Genomic DNA, 17,839 nt, shown 5'->3' with positions numbered 1-17,839 from the left:
CTAGCTATTCTGGAAACCGCCGGACGCTCTCTCCGTAGCGTAGCCGCCGGCTGTGAGGCGCGGGGCGGGGGCGGAGACTGCGTGGCGCAGGCGCAGTGCTGGGCTTCTCCCGGGTCCCCAGACAGCTGGAGGAGATAAACAGAGGAGGAGGAGGGAGGGGAGTGCGTGTGTGAGAGCGCGCGAGGGAGTGTGAGTGTGTGTGAGCGCGGGTGTGAGACGGTGCGCAGGGGCGGGCGGAGGCGCTGTCCGGCCCGGGCCAGGCGCCGGGCGGGGAGCATGGGAAGGGGCTAGATCTGCCCGGGCCCCCAGCCCCCTCCCCGGGATCCGCGCCCCCCCTTCCCGGGAGAGGGGCCGGGCCCCCCGGACGGACATGGGCTCCTGAAGTTGCGCCGCCGCCGGTCCTGGGAAGAGGCCTGACAGGTACGGGTAGCCACCGCCCCCTGCCCTCGCCGGGCGCCGAAGCAAGAACCGGCTCCCGCAGCCCCGGCACACGGGCCGCTCGCTCTGGGCCGGCCGCAGCCCTGCCGGCCCGGGGGCCTGAGCCCGCCTGCCTCGGGGCTCCGGGGTGTCCCGAGAGGGGGCAGGCCTCGCTGGGGCGAAGGGCACAGTGGGCCGGGGGCGGGGTGGGGATGGAGGGCTGGCCGGGACGTGGGTGGTGCGGGAGGCTCAGGGAGGCTCTGCCAAGGGAGAGGTGGAAGTCGTCCCATCACGGGACTTTTTTGCGGACTTTTTTGTTTGACATCTGATCTGGCGCGGGTCTCAGGAAGAAGGGGGCAGGTGGAAGTGCTGGGAGGGCTACGTTGACCTGACCTGCTCTCTTAGTTTCCTGCTCTCCTGCTCTCGCTCTGTCTCGCTCGCTCTCGCGCTCGCTCTTTCTCGCTCTCTCTTTCTGTGTGTGTGTGTGTGTGTGTGTGTGTGTCCGTCCGTCCGTCCGTCCGTCCCGTGTGTCCGTCCGTGGTCAGGCTTCTTGCAGCTGCAGATGCCTTCAGTGGCCCATCCTGGCACCAAGCTGAAGTCTGCCAAGGTGTTTCCACCAGGCGACTGCAACGCCCATACAGAGGGCCTTTACTTGGGAACGGGCTCTTCAGTACCCACCTCAAAGGGAAATAGGAAGTGTGGAAAAGAAGAGAGGTTGAACCAGTAGGATCCGTGATTCTTGCAGGATTCAGTGATTCTTGTCACTGAAAGCTGCAGTGGGTCGTACCCCCCTTCCCCCTTGCCAGCCAGGTTGAATTTGCTTAGTGACCTCTGACTCTCCTCTGCAGGTGTACTACCAGGGTCTCTAGAAAAGACGTGTCAGGACTTATGACTAAAGTCTGACTGCCTAATTTGACTGTTTTCCTCAAAGTCCTTTTTTTCGGTGACTTCCCTTAACTTCCTGAGGTAGTGGTAGAGCAACTTTAAAGTTTTCCTCTTAGGTTTGTGAGTTTAGAAGCCTGATCGGGTGGCTGTAACTTCCCCATTCTTTGCAAGGATGGGGTAGATGATCAGAGTAAAGTGGCAGTTAAGTGTTCCCTTTTAACAGAGCCTGGAACAGTTTTGAGAAGAAAACTATTCGGAAGACACCTCCTGACTCAAAAACATTATGAAATCTCTACCTAGGGCACAGATATGCTCAGTGGTCTGAACAAAGCTTTTCTATACCTTAAAGTCCCTCCGGAGTGGCCAGTCTCTTCGCTAAGTGAAGGAACTACTTAAGGCTATTTCTGGTTTGAGTTTTGGCCTATTCTTCCTTGTAATTCTTATATTTTTAAAGAGATTGAATTGAATCTTGGCTGTTGAGTATAATAATTTGATCCTTTATCACAGACCAAAGAGTAACTGGTAAGGCTCATTTGGGCTAACTCTGAGACTAACAGTGAATCATCATTACAGGTTGTTGGATTTCATTGGCAGATGGGAAACAACCTTTTCTGCCATAGTCTGTGATCCTGCTGCTTTAATACTGGGGTCCTGTTATCCTTCCCTCTTTTGACCTGTTGGGGGGCACTTATGTTCAAGCCACATCTCAATTTGTAGAAGCAGTCCTTTGGGTCACCTCTGAAGAATAATTGAACAACAACTCATATGTCTGCCCGAGACTCTTTACCTTGGAGTTACTGAAAGAAAGAGAATATGTGTAATGATTGTGGTGATGGTATTAACATTGGCAATTTGCCACTTTTGGGTTTTAGAGTTGTCATGCAGCTGACAAATTTCCTAGCTTAAAGGAGTGTCCCAGTAGTGACTCATGGGACATCATATTAGGGTTTTTTTTCACACACGTAGACTTTAGGATCTGGAAGTATACGACTGAAGATCTTAAAGCCCTCTGCTAAACATCTTTGGATTTTGAGGGGCCAATTGCTACGAAGACCCCGAACTGTGACTTTTAATTATTTTTTAATTATTTTCTTCTCTTCTTTTTAAGTTAGGGAATGTGGCCCACGTGTGCAGTCCTGGGTCTCAGAGAGAGAATCCTAGACAACATGTAATATGGTGATACTTATCTTTCTTTTGGGTCACTGAGTGATCCTGACTCCTTTCTTCTTTCATCCTTACCTTTCTGGATTCCACTGCATCTTTGGGCCGCCATTGCAGAGGGACTCCCATAACTCCTAAGTTTCAAAACTCCTGATGGTTTTCATCAGAAACCAATCCCTTGGTGGTACATTTAATCATGAATAACTTACTTTAAGAGGTATTTGCCAATTAGAATACATTCAAAAATGTGACTGACATTTATTGAGGGCCTGGTATGTTGGACTGTGTGCTAGGTGGTGTTTTTACTTTATCTAATTTAGTCCTCATCACTGCTCTGGTAGGCAGAAATCATTTTCCCTATTATACATGTGAAGATACAAGTTCAGAGAGATTAAATAACTTGTCTAAGGTCACACAGCTAATAAAGGAAATGTTCAGAATTCAAACCAGGGTGTATCACTAGGATCAAGGGATGGAAATTCGAAGAGGGTGCATATTGGCTGGATAGGAGAGAATTTGTTTTCTAAAAACAAAATGGGCCACCTTGTGGGGGAGTGAGTTACCCATCATTGTAGGTATTCAAGCAGAGGCTTCACCACTTCTTATCCAGGATATACTAGAGGAGTTCATACTTATTTAGGTAACTTGACTGAGTAGTCTTTCAGTATTTTAAACCCTATTATTATATGGAAATGGAGTCAAACTCCTGTTTTTGTGATCTGTAAAAAAACTAACGCATATTGCATACATACTGTGTGCCAGGCACTTGTTAGACACTTTTCCTACAATCCTTCATTTAATCCTCAAATCCCCTATGAAGTGGGAATTATTATTATTCTCACTTTACAAATGAGGCAGTGGAGGCTCCAGAAAGTTAAAAAAAACGTGCTAGAGGTTACGCAGTTAGTAGTAGTAGGGCTGATATTTGAACCTTTGTACCATCTTCGCTGTGTAACATAGGGTAAGTTGTGTGTCTTCTCTGAGCTATAGTTTCCTCATCTGTGAAACGAGATGACAGTACCTTCCTTACGATGGGTTTATGAGTACTAAATGATATAACATACACTTTTCACTAAATGTCACTGACTGCCCTTGAGAGCTTGGGTTTGGGATAAAAAGGTACCACTTTATTTCTTTAGGGTGAATTCAGGGCTGAGAATTTTGGGGTTCATTCTTTGTGCTATTTGTAATAGCTGCTAACCCCTTCAAGGGCTTTGTGGCATTAGTGACTAATACCTTAAAAACTTGAGGCCTGAATGAGAGGAGGATTCAGCCAACACATTGGAGTATAGGAGGAAGTGTCAAAGGCCTTGTAGGGAAAAAAAGTCCTTACCCCACTATACGGTCAGATTCAGAGATCACTGTTTGCATTTTTACATTTAATGTCTTATTTTAGAATGGACAAGGTCACAATTGCTAGAGCTGTGATAGAGCTGGATGCCAAGAATAATAACCCTTAATCCTCCCTGTAGCCATCTGGGGAGGTATTAACCCCATTTCCTTGGGGAGTGGGGCAGAGCAGGATCCGACCTTACCCAGGTAGCTGTCTAGGGGCTCTCCGGAGGCAGTGTTAGGATCAGGATGGTGGCAAAATTTTATCCTTGTTCGTAACCCCAAGATTCTATTTTCAGAAAGCTCTAAACTGTGCTTATCCATGAACCTTTAGGGAGCCTTTCTCAGAATGGGAATCAGGCATTTCTGGTCTTGGAACTTCACCAGTTGAGACCTGAGTGTTTGGGTGCCAGTGGCTTACCTGGTTCCTTCTTGAGTCAGACATCTGGATGTAACACAGCTGCAATTGAATTGGAAAGGAAGCATTTCCACATTGATTGGCTTACTTTTCCTTAACCTTTCTGCTAGGAGGAAAGTTAGAGGGTAAAACTTCAAAGGCTTCCCTATGAGGCATACTTTGAATCAGGCAGAGTTTGGAAAGATGCAAGTTAAGGGCAAAATCCAAGACTGCAGATGCTCATAAATACAGTGAGAGAAGACAGCATTATCCAAATATGCTCTCTTTTCTCTTTCTGTTCCCTTCCACTATCTTAAGGTAATGGTGGCCCTAGGAGAAGGCAGATAAATTAGCTATAATCACTGCAAAGCAAAGTTCTGAAAACATCAAGAAAGATTTTTCACAAAGCTTGAATGGCAGTACAGAGCCCATTCATGCAGAGAAGCCATTGAGGTGAGTTTTCATCCAGAGTTTCCTACAAAGTGAAGCATTTATTTTTTTTTTAAGTTTATTTATTTTGAGAGAGAGAGAGGGAGAGCAGGGAAAGGGCAGAGAGAAAGGGAGAGGGAGAGAATCCCAAGCAGACTCTGTACTGTCCGCATAGAACCCAATGTGGGGCTCAAACGCACAAACCATGAAATCATGACCTGAACCAAAACCAAGAGTCGGACGCTTAACCGACTGAGTCACCTAGGCGCCCAAAGTGAAGCATTTCTTAGGATGGACTTCACAGAGAAGGCTTTAGTCAACTCCGTATAGAATCATTTGAGCCAGGATCCTCGAAGATGGCAAAGACATTTTGCTGATGGGCCTGTTCCACCAACCAAACCTTTCCCAGATGCTGTCCTTGTGCCAACTTAGTCCATGACCTTGAAATATACTTTTGAAATTTGTGTCTGAGACCGTCAGAGTCTAGGTGATTTTGCTTCCTTAGTTAAACCCTAAATGCTAAGTTAAATGCTTAGTTAAAACCTAAATGCTAAGAGATGGTGTCTTTTAGGTAAGACTGCTTACACATGATCTAATTAAAGACAATAACTATTTTTCAGTGGCCAGTGACCTGGTCTTAGGGTCGAACTATTTAGTTTGACTCTCCATTTAATAACTAACTTTAGGGAAATTAACTTCTCTGTGCCTTAGATCCTTCATCTGTAAAGTGAGGATAATAATAGTACCTACCTTCATAGGTTTATGAGGAATCTGTTGGATAACACTTATGAAATGATTTGAATGTTCACTAAATATTTTTTACCAGGTGGGGCACCTGGGTGACTCAGTCGGTTGGGTATCCAGCTTCAGCTCGGGTCATGATCTTGTGATTCATGGGCTCAAGCCCCATGTCAGTCTCTGTGCTGACTGCTCAGAGCCTGAAGCCTGCTTCATATTCTGTGTCTCCCTCTCTCTCTGCCCCTCCCCTGCTCATGCTCTATTTGTCTGTCTCTCTCTCTCGAAAATGAATAAACATTAAAAAAAATTTTTTTTTTAATTTTTACCAGGCTTGATATCAGGCATTTTATGTGTGTGGCTCTTCACTCTGTGAAGATAGGCATTATCATCCTGTTTTGCAGATTAGAAAGCTGAGATTTAGAAATGTTGTCACACAGAAGATAGTTGGCAGAACTGGGATTTGAACTTTAGGTCTGCCACACTCCAGTACCCAACTCTTTACTTTATTATGCCACCTCCAGTGACCTTTTTGCTTTGAAAGTGCATGTTTTTCTCTTCTGTAGGATTGCTCCAGTAGGTAAACCACTGCAAATAGAGTGAAAGGAAACTTGCATACATCCTTTGCATAATTCATAATGTTGGAAGGGGGCGGGGGCCAGTGGTCTCTCTAGCTGGGGACATCTCTCTACAGTGGGAGGCACTGTCCAGAGGAAAAAGAATACAGATGACTTGGGTTCCATCTCCACTCTACTGCTACCTGGCAGTGTGTCCTTAGGATCACAGGATAGTGGAAGGGATTTTGTAGCTCATCTTAGAGTCTGCCTCTCACTTTGCAGATGGGGAAATAGGCTGAGAGAGTGAAGCGCCTCACTCAGGGTGTTTAAGACACTTAGAGGCAGAGCCTGGCCTGGAGCACGAGACCCTAGATTCCGGTCCAGTGTTTCTTCCTCAGTAGCATTGTGCTTCAGTTCTCCCTTGTTAAACGGGGGTGAAAATAGCTTTCTAGCTTCCTCACTGGATTGTTACGAAGTTCAAGTTAAAAGCGTGAGCAAAAGTACTCTGATAGTTACAAAGTGCTGTACATATGCAAGACAGTCCACGCTGTCATTCATTCAGCAAGTACTCATTGGCACCTGCTAAGCCCACATCACTCCTTGGAGACCTAGGAGGTTCAGTAGATGAATCAGATGAAGAGCTGACCTTCAGGATGCTTTTAGTCTTTTAAAGAAGAGAAGCCACAAAATAATTATAGTTCAAGGCAGGAGACAGACGAAGGAAACGGTGAGAGCTAAATTTTTGTAAGTTCTGATTTTTGAGGCAGAGAAAAGAAGAAAAGGGTTTGAGGACTTTTCTTCTTATAGTTGAGATATAATTCTTGTATCATAAAGTCTACCCTTTTAATTCTGTACTTTTTAATATATCCACAAAGTTGTGCACCCATCACCACTATCTAACTCCAGAACATTTTCATCATGCCCCAAAGAAACCCATACCCTTTAGCTGTCACCACCACCCCAGTCACTCCCATCTTCCTCAGTTCCAAGAAACCACTAATCTTTCTTTCTCTGTAGATTTTGCTGTTCTTGATGTTTCATGTAAATGGATTCATACAATATGTGGCCTTTTGTAACTGACTTCTTTCAAGTAACATTATGTTTTCAAGTTTCATCCATGTTGTCACATGAATCAGTGGTTCATTCCTTTTTATGGCTGATTGATACTCCATTATATGGATATATCACATTTTGTCCATTTATGGACATTTATCCATTGATAGACATTTGAGTTGTTTCTACCTTGGGGCTGAGAACATTCATGTACAAGTTTTTGTGTAGACATTTGTTTTTATTTCTCTTGGGTTATACCTAGGAGTGGAATTTCTAGGTCATATGGTAACTCTATGTTTAATTTTTTGAGAGGAGACTTTTCTTTTTTTTTTTTTTTACATTTTTTATTTTTGAGACAGAGAGAGACAGAGCATGAACGGGGGAGGGGCAGACAGAGAGGGAGACACAGAATCGGAAGCAGGCTCCAGGCTCTGAGCTGATGCCTGACGTGGGGCTCGAACTCACGGTCTGTGAGATCATGACCTGAGCTGAAGTCGGACGCTCAACCGACCGAGCCACCCAGGCGCCCCGAGAGGAGACTTTTCTTAAACAATTTTTCTTATTGCAAATAATACTGTCACTCACGGTTAATAAGTATTTCCAGTGTGCCAGTTATCACATATAATCCTCACAACAACCCTGAGGTAGGTGCTATTATTATCTTTGTGTAACAAATGAAAAGTAGCCAGTGTTTCTTGAGCACTTACCATATGCCAGGTATTGTGCTAAGTGTTTTGCAATGCATTGTCTTATTAATGTTCCCAGTGACCCTATGATGTAGATATTACTTCATATACCTACATGACAGGTAAAAAACAAACAAACAGACCAACAAAACCCGGGAGCTTAAAGGTAAATAATTTTACCCAAGATCACACAACCTAGTATATAGTAGAGCCAGATTTAGACTCAGGTTTCTTTCAGTCCAAAGCTGGTTTCTAATGGCTGTTTCTATATTAACTATAAGAACAATAAATGTTCACAATAGAATACTTGGAAAATACAGAGAAACAGAAAGAAAAAATATATATATTTTTTTCATAAGTTCTGATTTTGAGGCAGGAAAAAAATGCATGTAACATACACACACACACACACACACGTGTGTGTGTGTGTGTGTGTGTATTACCTGTTGTCTTACCAGGGAGAAGACCACTGGCATATTTTTAATGCCTGGCCTTCTTTTTTTTTTTTTAATTTTTAAAAATGTTTTTATTTATTTATTTTTTTTTTTTAATTTTTTTTTTTTCAACGTTTTTTATTTATTTTTGGGACAGAGAGAGACAGAGCATGAACGGGGGAGGGGCAGAGAGAGAGGGAGACACAGAATCGGAAACAGGCTCCAGGCTCCGAGCCATCAGCCCAGAGCCTGACGCGGGGCTCGAACTCACGGACCGCGAGATCGTGACCTGGCTGAAGTCGGACGCTTAACCGACTGCGCCACCCAGGCGCCCCTGTTTTTATTTATTTTTGAGACAGACAGAGCATGAGCAGGGGAAGGGCAGAGAGAGAGGGAGACACAGAATCCAAAGCAGGTTCCAGGCTTTGAGCTGTCAGTACAGAGCCCGATGTGGGGCTCGAACTTGTGAACCATGAGATCATGACCTGAGCCGAAGTTGGATGCACAACTGACTGAGCCACCCAGGCACCCCAAACACATATCCTTCTTGTTATAGCATTGTAGATATGTACACTTCTGGTTTGTCTTTTTTTTCCCTTCAAGGCTAAGATGGTCACATATATGTCTTGAACGTGATTTTTTAACTATATATGATTAACAGTTTTCTGTTTCATTAATCAGTCTTCCATGTTTTGAATGACTCTTAATAGGAAAGAAAGATTTTTAAAAGGACTTGATAAGAGAGGATTCCAAATATATATGAAGTAAACAGAATAGAACAGAATAATGAACCCCCATTTATCTGTCATCCTATTTCAATAACTGTCAACATTCTGCCATTCTTATTTTATCTATACCTCCTTTGCTTTCCACTTCCATTCTATTTTTTTAAGTGTTTATTATTGACAGAGAGAGAGAGGGAATGAACGGGGAAGGGGCAGAGAGAGGGTGGGGACAGAAGATCCAAAGTGGTCTTTGTGCTGACAGCAGAGAGCCCCATGCGGGGCTAGAACTCACAAACCCTGAGATCATGATCTGAGCCAAAGTGGGACACTTAACCGACTGAGCCACCCAGGCGCCCCTCCTCCATTCTATTTTTTAAGTAAAATTTACCAACATTAAAATTCACTAATCTTGATTGTACAGTTTTGACAAATGGATATACTCATGTCACCCATACCCCCAGTACCTATATAGCCATATTCCCCTCATATATAGAACTTTTCTGTCACTTAGAAAGTTCTCAGGGCTCCTTTTCTCATTAATCTGTATGCACTCAGGCAACACTTTTTTTTTTTTAACTGTATTTTTGCCTATTCTAGAACTTCATATATAGTTGACTCTTGAACAGTGTGGGGGTTAGGGGCACCCACTCTGCCCAACCCCCTCCAGGCAGTCAAAAATTGGCATATAACTTTTGACTCCTGAAAAACTTAACTACTAATAGCCTACTGTTGATCAGAAGCCTTACTGATAACAAATAATTAACCCATATTTTGTATGTTATATGTATTATATCTGTATTCTTAAAGTAAGCTAGAGAAAATAAAGTTTTATTAAGAAAATCATAAGAGAAAATATATTTACAGTACTATACTGTATTTATCGAAAAGAATCCACATATAAATGAACCCACACGGTTCAAACTTGTGTTGTTCAAGAGTCAACTGTAAATGGAATCATACAGTATATACTTTTTTTTTTTAAATGTTTACTTATTTTTGAAAGGGAGGCGGTACTGAGGGACAGAGAGAGAGGAAGACATAGAATCTGAAGCACGCTCCAGGCTCTGAGCCATCAGCACAGAGCCCAACATGGGGCTCAAATCCAGGAACCGCGAGATCATGACCTGAGCCAAAGTCAAACGCTTAACCGACTGAGCTACCCAGGCCCCCCAGTATGTACTTTCTTAAGTCTGGCTTCTTTTGCTCAGAATCTGTGAGATTTATCCATATTGTTGCTGGTATCAATAGTTCCTTTTTAAAAATACAATAACTTCATTGGGATATAATTCACATACCATACAATTCACTCATTTAAAGTGTATAATTCAGTGGTTTTTAGTATTCTCACAGATATGTGCAACAATCACCAGTCAAATTTAGAACATATTCATCACCTCAAAAAGAAACATCAAACCACAATGAAGTACTGCTTCATACCCGTGAGGATGGCTATAAATACATTTTTTTAAAAAGCAAGTATTGGTAAGGATGTGGAGAAATTGGAACCTTTTACATTGCTGGTGAAATTGTAAAATGGTGCAGCTGCTATGGAGAACAGTTTGGCAATTCCTCAAAAAGTTAAATATAGAATTACCATATGACTCAGCAATTCCACGCCAAGGTATATACGCAAAAGAATTGAAAACAGGTAGTCAAACAGATGCTTGTACGTGGACATTCGTAGCAGCGCTATTCATAACAACCAACAGATAGATGAATGAATGGATAAATACGATGTGATATAGCAGTGCAATGGAATAGTATTCAGCCATAAAAAGGAATGAAGTACCGATGCATGCTACAACATGGATAGACCTCAAAATAGTGTGCTAAGTGAAAGAGGCCAGTCGCAAAGGTCACATATTGTAGGATTTCATTTATATGAAAAATCTAGAATAGGTAAATTGACAGGTGCAGAAAGTAAATTGGTGGTTGCCCGATACTAGAGGGAGGAAGGAAGAGGGACTGACTACTTAATAGGTATGGGATTTTCTTTCGGTGTGATGGAAGTGTTTTGGAACTACCTAGAGGTGATGGTTGTATAACATGGTGAGTGTACTAAATACCACTGGATTATACACTTTAAAGTCCTCTCTAGCCCCAGGAAACCATAAATCTACTTTCTATTTCTATAGATTGGCCTATTCTGGCCTTTGCATATAAATGGAATTATAGATATCCCTCGATTCTTGAAAGTTCATGTTATGCCACTTCACTTTTACGAAAGATCTACATCAGTACCTCTTACACTAACCGAAGAGAATCCAAAGGGGATTTTTGCTTTTATGAAAAGGGTGAAAATCAAATATAGTGCTCAGCATTTGTTTTGCGGTGAGCCTATTATAGTGGCAGTGCGCACCCTGGCGAGAGTGGTGAGAGTGGCTCCTCCCAGCTTCCACCCTGGGAACTACACTCAGCATCCAACCACCACAGCTTTGAACTGTGTCTGTGAGCATCTGTGCTTTATAAAATAAAGTGTGCTTTATTTATTTATTTTGCTCATCCTTTAGCAAGATGGTAGCAGAAAAGCCTAAGAGAAGTTATTTTTGGGGTCTGGAAATGCCAAAAAATTTTTTCCATTTAATAAACTGATGGTAATTGCTTCTTCGCTTTATGCCCTTGCAGCTTAGGATGGGTTTCGTAGGAACACTTTGCTTTTGGATAGCAGGAGAAACCTATATACGACATGTGGCTTTCTTTCACTTAGCATAATGTCTTCAGGGTTCATCCATGTTGTAACACGAATCAGCACTTCATTGCTTCTTATGGCCAAATAACATTGCATTGTATAGACACAATAAACACCACATTTTGTTTGTCCATTCATCAGTTGATGGGCATTTGGGTTTCTACCTTTTAGCTGTTATGAATAATCCTGCCCTAACCATTCTTGTACAGACTGTTGAATGGAGTTTCTTTGTTTTTAGCAAAGTCACCATTTGCCTCCTGATCTTGCAATTCAAAGCTAGCAGAGGTGAGAAAGATCCCATTCTCTGTGCCCCACCATCCTACAATGGAATCCCCAATGTCAGCTTTGTCTCTCTGGTAGGGAAGGAAGTAAGAGAGAAATGTTGTAACCATGCCACTGAGCATAGATCAGGAGCTATCAAGTCTTACTAGAATTCAGATTTGGCTAATAACATCTGTTGAGCACCTGCTGTAATCCAGGTCCTATTTTGTACCTTCATATATATTTCATCATTTATTCCTCACAACAACTAATTGAAGTAAATGAGTATCCCCGTTTTACAAATGAGGAAATTGAAACTCAGAAAGGTTGAATAACTGCCTAAGTAGGTACTAATGGGTACAGTGAGGGGGCTGGACTGCAGGCCCAAGTGCCTAAGTATTTTAAGTCCACTTCCCTTTCTGCTACATTAACTCAAACAAGGACTGTGACACACCTGAAATGGGTGTTTCCTCATGTTTATTTGGATGTTACTGTTCAATCTTTGGTTCCAGACGAGTAACATTTGCCAGGCGTACTTTGTTCTAAGGCCTGTTAACCTCAGGCTATTATATTACTGGTACCCTTTGCATTATGGAGTAGATTAATTCCTCCGAATTGAGCTGTTAATTGAATTTTCTTATTAGCTTCCTTTGTAATAGCAGAGATGCCCGTGGAAAAAAGTTTCCCAGTAGCCCGAGTTAAAGGTCTGTGGAAGGGATAGGGTTAAGTGGCGACATGCTAGACGTTCGAGGCTCTAGGAATGGAATACCTTTTGGGCAGTGTATCGATATACATGGCAGTTCATGTTTTCTTTATAACATTATGTCATATATTTTCCTCGGTGTCATAGGCATTTTATATTTTTCACATTCCCAACTCCCAGAAACTGGCTTCCTTCTTCCTCCTTATCATCGAGTATCAACTAGAGCTGGCCTGTAATGACAGAAGATGCCATGTTCAACCCTTTGTACTTTAGCTAGAGAGATTTTTTATTGAACTTTCATGTTCTGCAAAATTAGCCCTCAATATTACTAGAGCTTTAAGTGCAAACATAAGGGTATACTCAGTTCACTGTGCTACCTTTAGAATGAAGAATACACATTTAAAGTTGCTTGGGTCTGTTACAGTTCTAGTTTTTTGTTAGCGATTTCCAAGTCACCTTTCTTACTCTACTGCCCTATGTTTAGTTTGTTTCCCCCACTGTCATTTTGTTCTTTCTTCTAAGGTGTGTGAATAAATGAGTATAAATAAGATTTAATTTATTATTCCTTGTTGCTCCTTCTGAATTTACTGTCTTGGCTGTTCATTTTGGTCATTCAGTTAAATTAGCCTTTTTCAGTCCCTCTGAGGAGCCCTAGTTACAATAGTCTTGGTACCATTGGTATTCAATTCATGACAACTATATTGTGTGCTCTTGAAGAGAAGGGTCTGTGTTTGGCTTGTTCTTTGCTGGATTTTCAAAGTCTAGTGCAGTGCCTAGCATACTAGGCATTGAAAATTTTATCTTATGGATTCTTGAAGTCACTTATTTCAGTCTTTTTGCATCTCGGCAGAACTGAACATACAATTTGCATACTGCACCAGAGAGAAATCCCCTTGATGTAGTCTTTTCTGGTGTTTAATCATAAATATATAACTTCCTTTCTTCAATTCCAAATGTCTCCATCATGTCATTCTATATCCGTGAGTTCTTTTTGCTCCATAGAATTGACTATTCCAGGATACTCCTTAAAATAATGCTTTTAAAATTTGACCATAATTAAATCTCCTCATATTCAAATAACTATTCATTTATTGATCTAATTATTTATATTTGAGAAATTTTTGAAGTCTGAAACTAATTATACTTCTTGCAGATTTAGGGGTATTTCCCTCCTGATGTGAACCTTTAGAATAATCTCTACTTAGAAATGTTTTTTCAGTTACACATGCCTGCCTTAAAAAGTTTGTGGAAGATGCTGAATCCCTGTTTCCTGGGAGGGGGTGGTGAAGGTGGGCTGTGCTCCAGAATGAGCTATCGGCCAGTGTGCTGTCATTTCTTCTCAGGATGGGAACAGAAATGTTTACCACAATGCTAACTGAGCAGCAGTTATATTAAATTTGACATTTTGGTTTTTTAACCTCTACCTATTAGTCTGATACTGTTTTTTTTTTTAAATATTTATTTTTGATAGAGAGAGACAGAGCATGAGTGGGGGAGGGGCGGAGAAAGAGGGAGACAGAGAATCAGAAGCAGGCTCCAGACTCCGAGCTGTCAGCACAGAGCTCAACGCAGGGCCCGAACTCACAGACCAAGAGATCATGACCCGAGCCAAAGTCGGACGCTCAACTGACTGAGCCACCCAGGCGCCCCCTAGTCTGATACTGTTTTGAATCCCACTCTCTGTTTTACCATTTACCTGAATTGTAGTATGGGGTTTTTTTGTCTGCTTTCTCTGCTTTTTCCCTCTTTTATTCCTTTTCGTTTTTTCAAGCACACACCAATCTTAGCTTAAGTCCCTTGCCTTTGATTCTCTGCTTTTTAGGTGCTATGTCTTTCATCCTAGTCAGTATTCCTCCACGTCTAGCACAGTGCCTGGTATTTGGTAAAAACCCAGTTAACATTTTAAGAAAATTAAAGAGTGAGTAGTAACAGATTAGTTGACCCTTATGGGTGGTCATAGTGATATTACTCTGGGAAATTATGTACCATAGTAATTTATTCATACATACAAAATGGTTGAGAGTGTGCATACAGCTCTCCCTGCTCCACCTCCATTTATTACCTGTGTGACATTTATTATCTATTCCCTCCTGCTAGAATGTTAGTACTGTGAGAGTAAGGATCTTGCCTGTTTTGTTCACTGCTGTATCCCCTGGGTCTGCAATAGTACCTGACGTAGAGGAGATCCTTCTTGCACTCATTTGTTGAACGAATAACTATATAAAGCTCTTAGCACAATTCCTAGTACATAATAAGTGTATATTTGGCAATTTACTATTTCTTAGCAGATAAAAGTACTTACATTCTTTTAAAAATAAAATTAAAGAAAAAACTTTATACCTACATTATTTCATTTGACCTTTCTAGTAGTCTTCCAAGAATAATGCTGTTGGGGGTGAAGAATGAGCCATTTTCTGGTGAGGCATCTGTGGCCCCTTCAGTGTTTATTCCACTTCTTCCTGTGCCTATGAGACACAGGAATGAGAACCTACTTGGGGAGATTGAGAGTTTACCAAGGCCACATAGCTGGTCCTACTTAATACCAGGTATACTCCATGACTTTGGTGTTCTTTCCATTATGATAAGTCTCACTCTATATTCTTGGTGATTGTGGGGGAAATTACTGTTGTTTTGCGGGGGGGGCAGGGAGGCTTGACCAGTATATCACAAACCAGAGCCATAAACATAATTGCAGGCCAGTGTTTAGTTTATGCCAGTTTGTCCAAATTCACATTTTTAATTTGATGGCCAGAGGCCCCTGGAAAAGTCCTCATGAAACCATAGTTGTTTACAGTTGGCATCCCTACCTGTTCTTCATGTTCACAGGTTTTGTGATCGTAAACAGTGCCAGTGGCTTCCGTATCTCCCTGGTAATGCTCACAAAGATGCAATGCTGGATGGTTTCCACATTGTGAGGGAAGGCTCTTGCCCTTTTAAGAGCTTATGATCCCCAAATCAATCATGGAGGCATAAGCCCCAAAGTACTCAGGCTGAATGAGAACATCTAATTAGATAGCAAGATTTTTATTGTCCTACTCTGTGCCTAGCACTAAAGAAAAAAATCTGTGATAACATAGTGTTTATATAGAGAGTTTCTTTTTGTGATTAAATGCCAAAGGAAAAGAAGGAGTCTGCTCACAGAACAGGTGGAGAGAGTGTGATTTCAGGAGGGTGTGCTAGGAGTCTGTAGGAGGGCAACTGATGGAAAAGCAGGGCCAGGAGATCCAGAAGTGGTCTTGGGAATCCTGCTGGCTTGGGAGAGGTGGCAGGGAGGTCTGGTGGGCCCTGAGAGCCATCATCACAGCACAAAGGGCCAAATGGGGAAGAAAGACTAGACCTCCTGCATGCCTTCAGAGGTGGAACCAGGACCAAAGGTTGGAAATAACAGGAGGTAGAACTTTCTTTTAAAAGCTTTGGAGTTTTTTCTGCATTTATTTTCTTTATCAAGCATTTTTTTTTTCTGATTGCAATATTAATGTGCTTTTGTAGAAAAAAAAATTGAAAACCTCAAAGAGCAGAAGGTAAAAAATCAGTCACACTACTGTTTAAAGATGGCTATTATTATTTTTTATGTTTCCTTTTTAAAAAAAAACATTTGTAACATTTATTTATTTTTGAGAGACAGAGCACAAGCGGGGGAGGGGCAGAGAGAGAGGGAGACACAGAATCCGAAGCAGGCTCCAGCTCTGAGCTGTCAGCACGGAGCCCAACGCGGGGCTCAAACCCGTGAGCCGCAAGACCATGACCTGAGCCAAAGGCAGACACTTAATGGACTGAGCCACTCAGGTGCCCCTTGTAATTCCTTTTTAAACACAGCTTTGATAATAGTATTTATTGAAAAAGCATCATGTTATCTTGGAAACATTTGGTATAATGTAAGCATTTTTCCTTCATAAGTAACATTTCTAATGCTGCTTAATATCATATGGCTATACATTGTTTAGCCATTCCTCTATCATTGAAAAATTTGGTACTTTCAGTTTTTTTGTTTTTACCAAATCTGTGATGAATATGCTTGGGTATAGACTTTTGTATTTCTTATATTTTGTAATTTCTTATGTAAGTTATCAGAAATGAGATTAGTAGGTCTTTCTAATCATCAGAGTTTATAACAAAGGAATAAGTTGCTTCAGGAGATGAGACTGAAAGCCTACCTATCAGGATATTGAAGAGGAATATCTTTATTAGATTGGATTGTGGACATGATCACCTTTACATTCCCGGTCCACTCTTTGATTCTATCAATTTGTTAAAGGGTTGAGTGCTCTGTCTGTGATACTGATTTTGTTTTGGAGAGAGCCAAGCTGAGCAGCAAGGATTCAAAATATAATTAAAAGACTGGTTGCCACGTTGCATATTGAGCAAGTGGAAGTTGACATCTTTCTTGCTTGCCTTGTTCTTACTTTTAGGATCTTCCTTCATACTCCTATCCAACCCCCCACTTTCTGGTGAAGCATGCATGACTCTTTCAATGTTTGTTCCAATACTTCCTGTAGCTCTGAGTCATTGTCTCCCCCCTCCCACCCTCTTTACCTTCCAAAAGTTCTTCAACACTATGGAGCAGAGCCAGCCCACCATGTCATAAATCACAGGCAATAGCCAGTTCACTGGGTAGGCTGGTGGGATGTTTTAGGGGTGGAACCAGGACTCTGAAGCCACCTTATTCCATCCCCCAAGGTTTGATGATTTTTCTTTCCCCCCAGGTAATTAAATGTGTGTCTTGTGGACCTGGGCTTGGCTGGAATGCTCAAGGGTCCTGAAGATCCTTCTATAGCTTCCTGCTGTTGAATTCATTAAGAGAAGATGGCAAAAGTCAACATAACTAGAGACCTCATCCGTAGGCAGATCAAGGTAAGCAGCTCAGCCCTTTGAACCAGAGCATGAAGTCCTTTCTTCCTAACAGATTCATTTTACAGCTGAAGAAACTGAGGTCTGGAGTTGGTGACTTGCCTGAAGTCACATAGCTAATTAGTGGCAGACCTAGGACTAAAATCAAGGTCTCTTGACTCCCATCTTCTTTGCCCAAGAATATGGAATTCATGGAGACTCCTCTAGCCCAGTGCTTTGTACTTGGGCTGCTGAAATTAATGGAGGTCAGTGGGGAGGGGAGCTATCAGTGTACTGTGCATGTGTGTTGTGCATGTGTGTACACAACTGTGTGTACATATGTAGGTGTGGGGGGGGGGGTGTGGGTGTAGCAGAAGAAAATATGACATCTTCATGTTGCTCCAGCTGCTAAGCTGTGCATATAACAGACCCTAGAAGAGTCTTAGTCCCGGTTCAGCTTAGACTCTTTTTTCTTTTCTTTAAGGGTCTTCTGCACCTGTCCTGTGCAGTTTGTACATTCTGTGAGATGAATGGATGATGAGGCTGTC

At 42.1% G+C, this 17,839-nt stretch overlaps 1 protein-coding gene across 4 annotated transcripts in view; it reads left to right on the top strand.

Annotated features, from left to right (window-relative positions):
- The first annotated feature begins 128 nt into the window (after window positions 1-128).
- WDTC1 (WD and tetratricopeptide repeats 1) overlaps window positions 129-17,839 on the top strand; it is a 64,348-nt gene continuing 46,637 nt past the window's right edge. For all 4 annotated transcript variants that reach the window (XM_019432421.2, XM_019432419.2, XM_019432423.2 and 1 more), the window contains exons 1-2: window positions 129-420; window positions 17,168-17,315. In XM_019432421.2, coding sequence (XP_019287966.1) covers window positions 17,268-17,315 — 48 coding nt within the window. In that variant the 5' untranslated portion in view covers window positions 129-420; window positions 17,168-17,267. The remainder of the gene's footprint in view (window positions 421-17,167; window positions 17,316-17,839) is intronic.

Source organism: Panthera pardus, unplaced genomic scaffold (genome assembly GCF_024362965.1).
Source record: "Panthera pardus isolate Hobbes unplaced genomic scaffold, ASM2436296v1 HiC_scaffold_11, whole genome shotgun sequence".
Taxonomy (NCBI): domain Eukaryota; kingdom Metazoa; phylum Chordata; class Mammalia; order Carnivora; family Felidae; genus Panthera; species Panthera pardus.
Note: the sequence above shows the minus strand (reverse complement) of the source record. Positions and strands in the feature narration are given on the sequence as shown.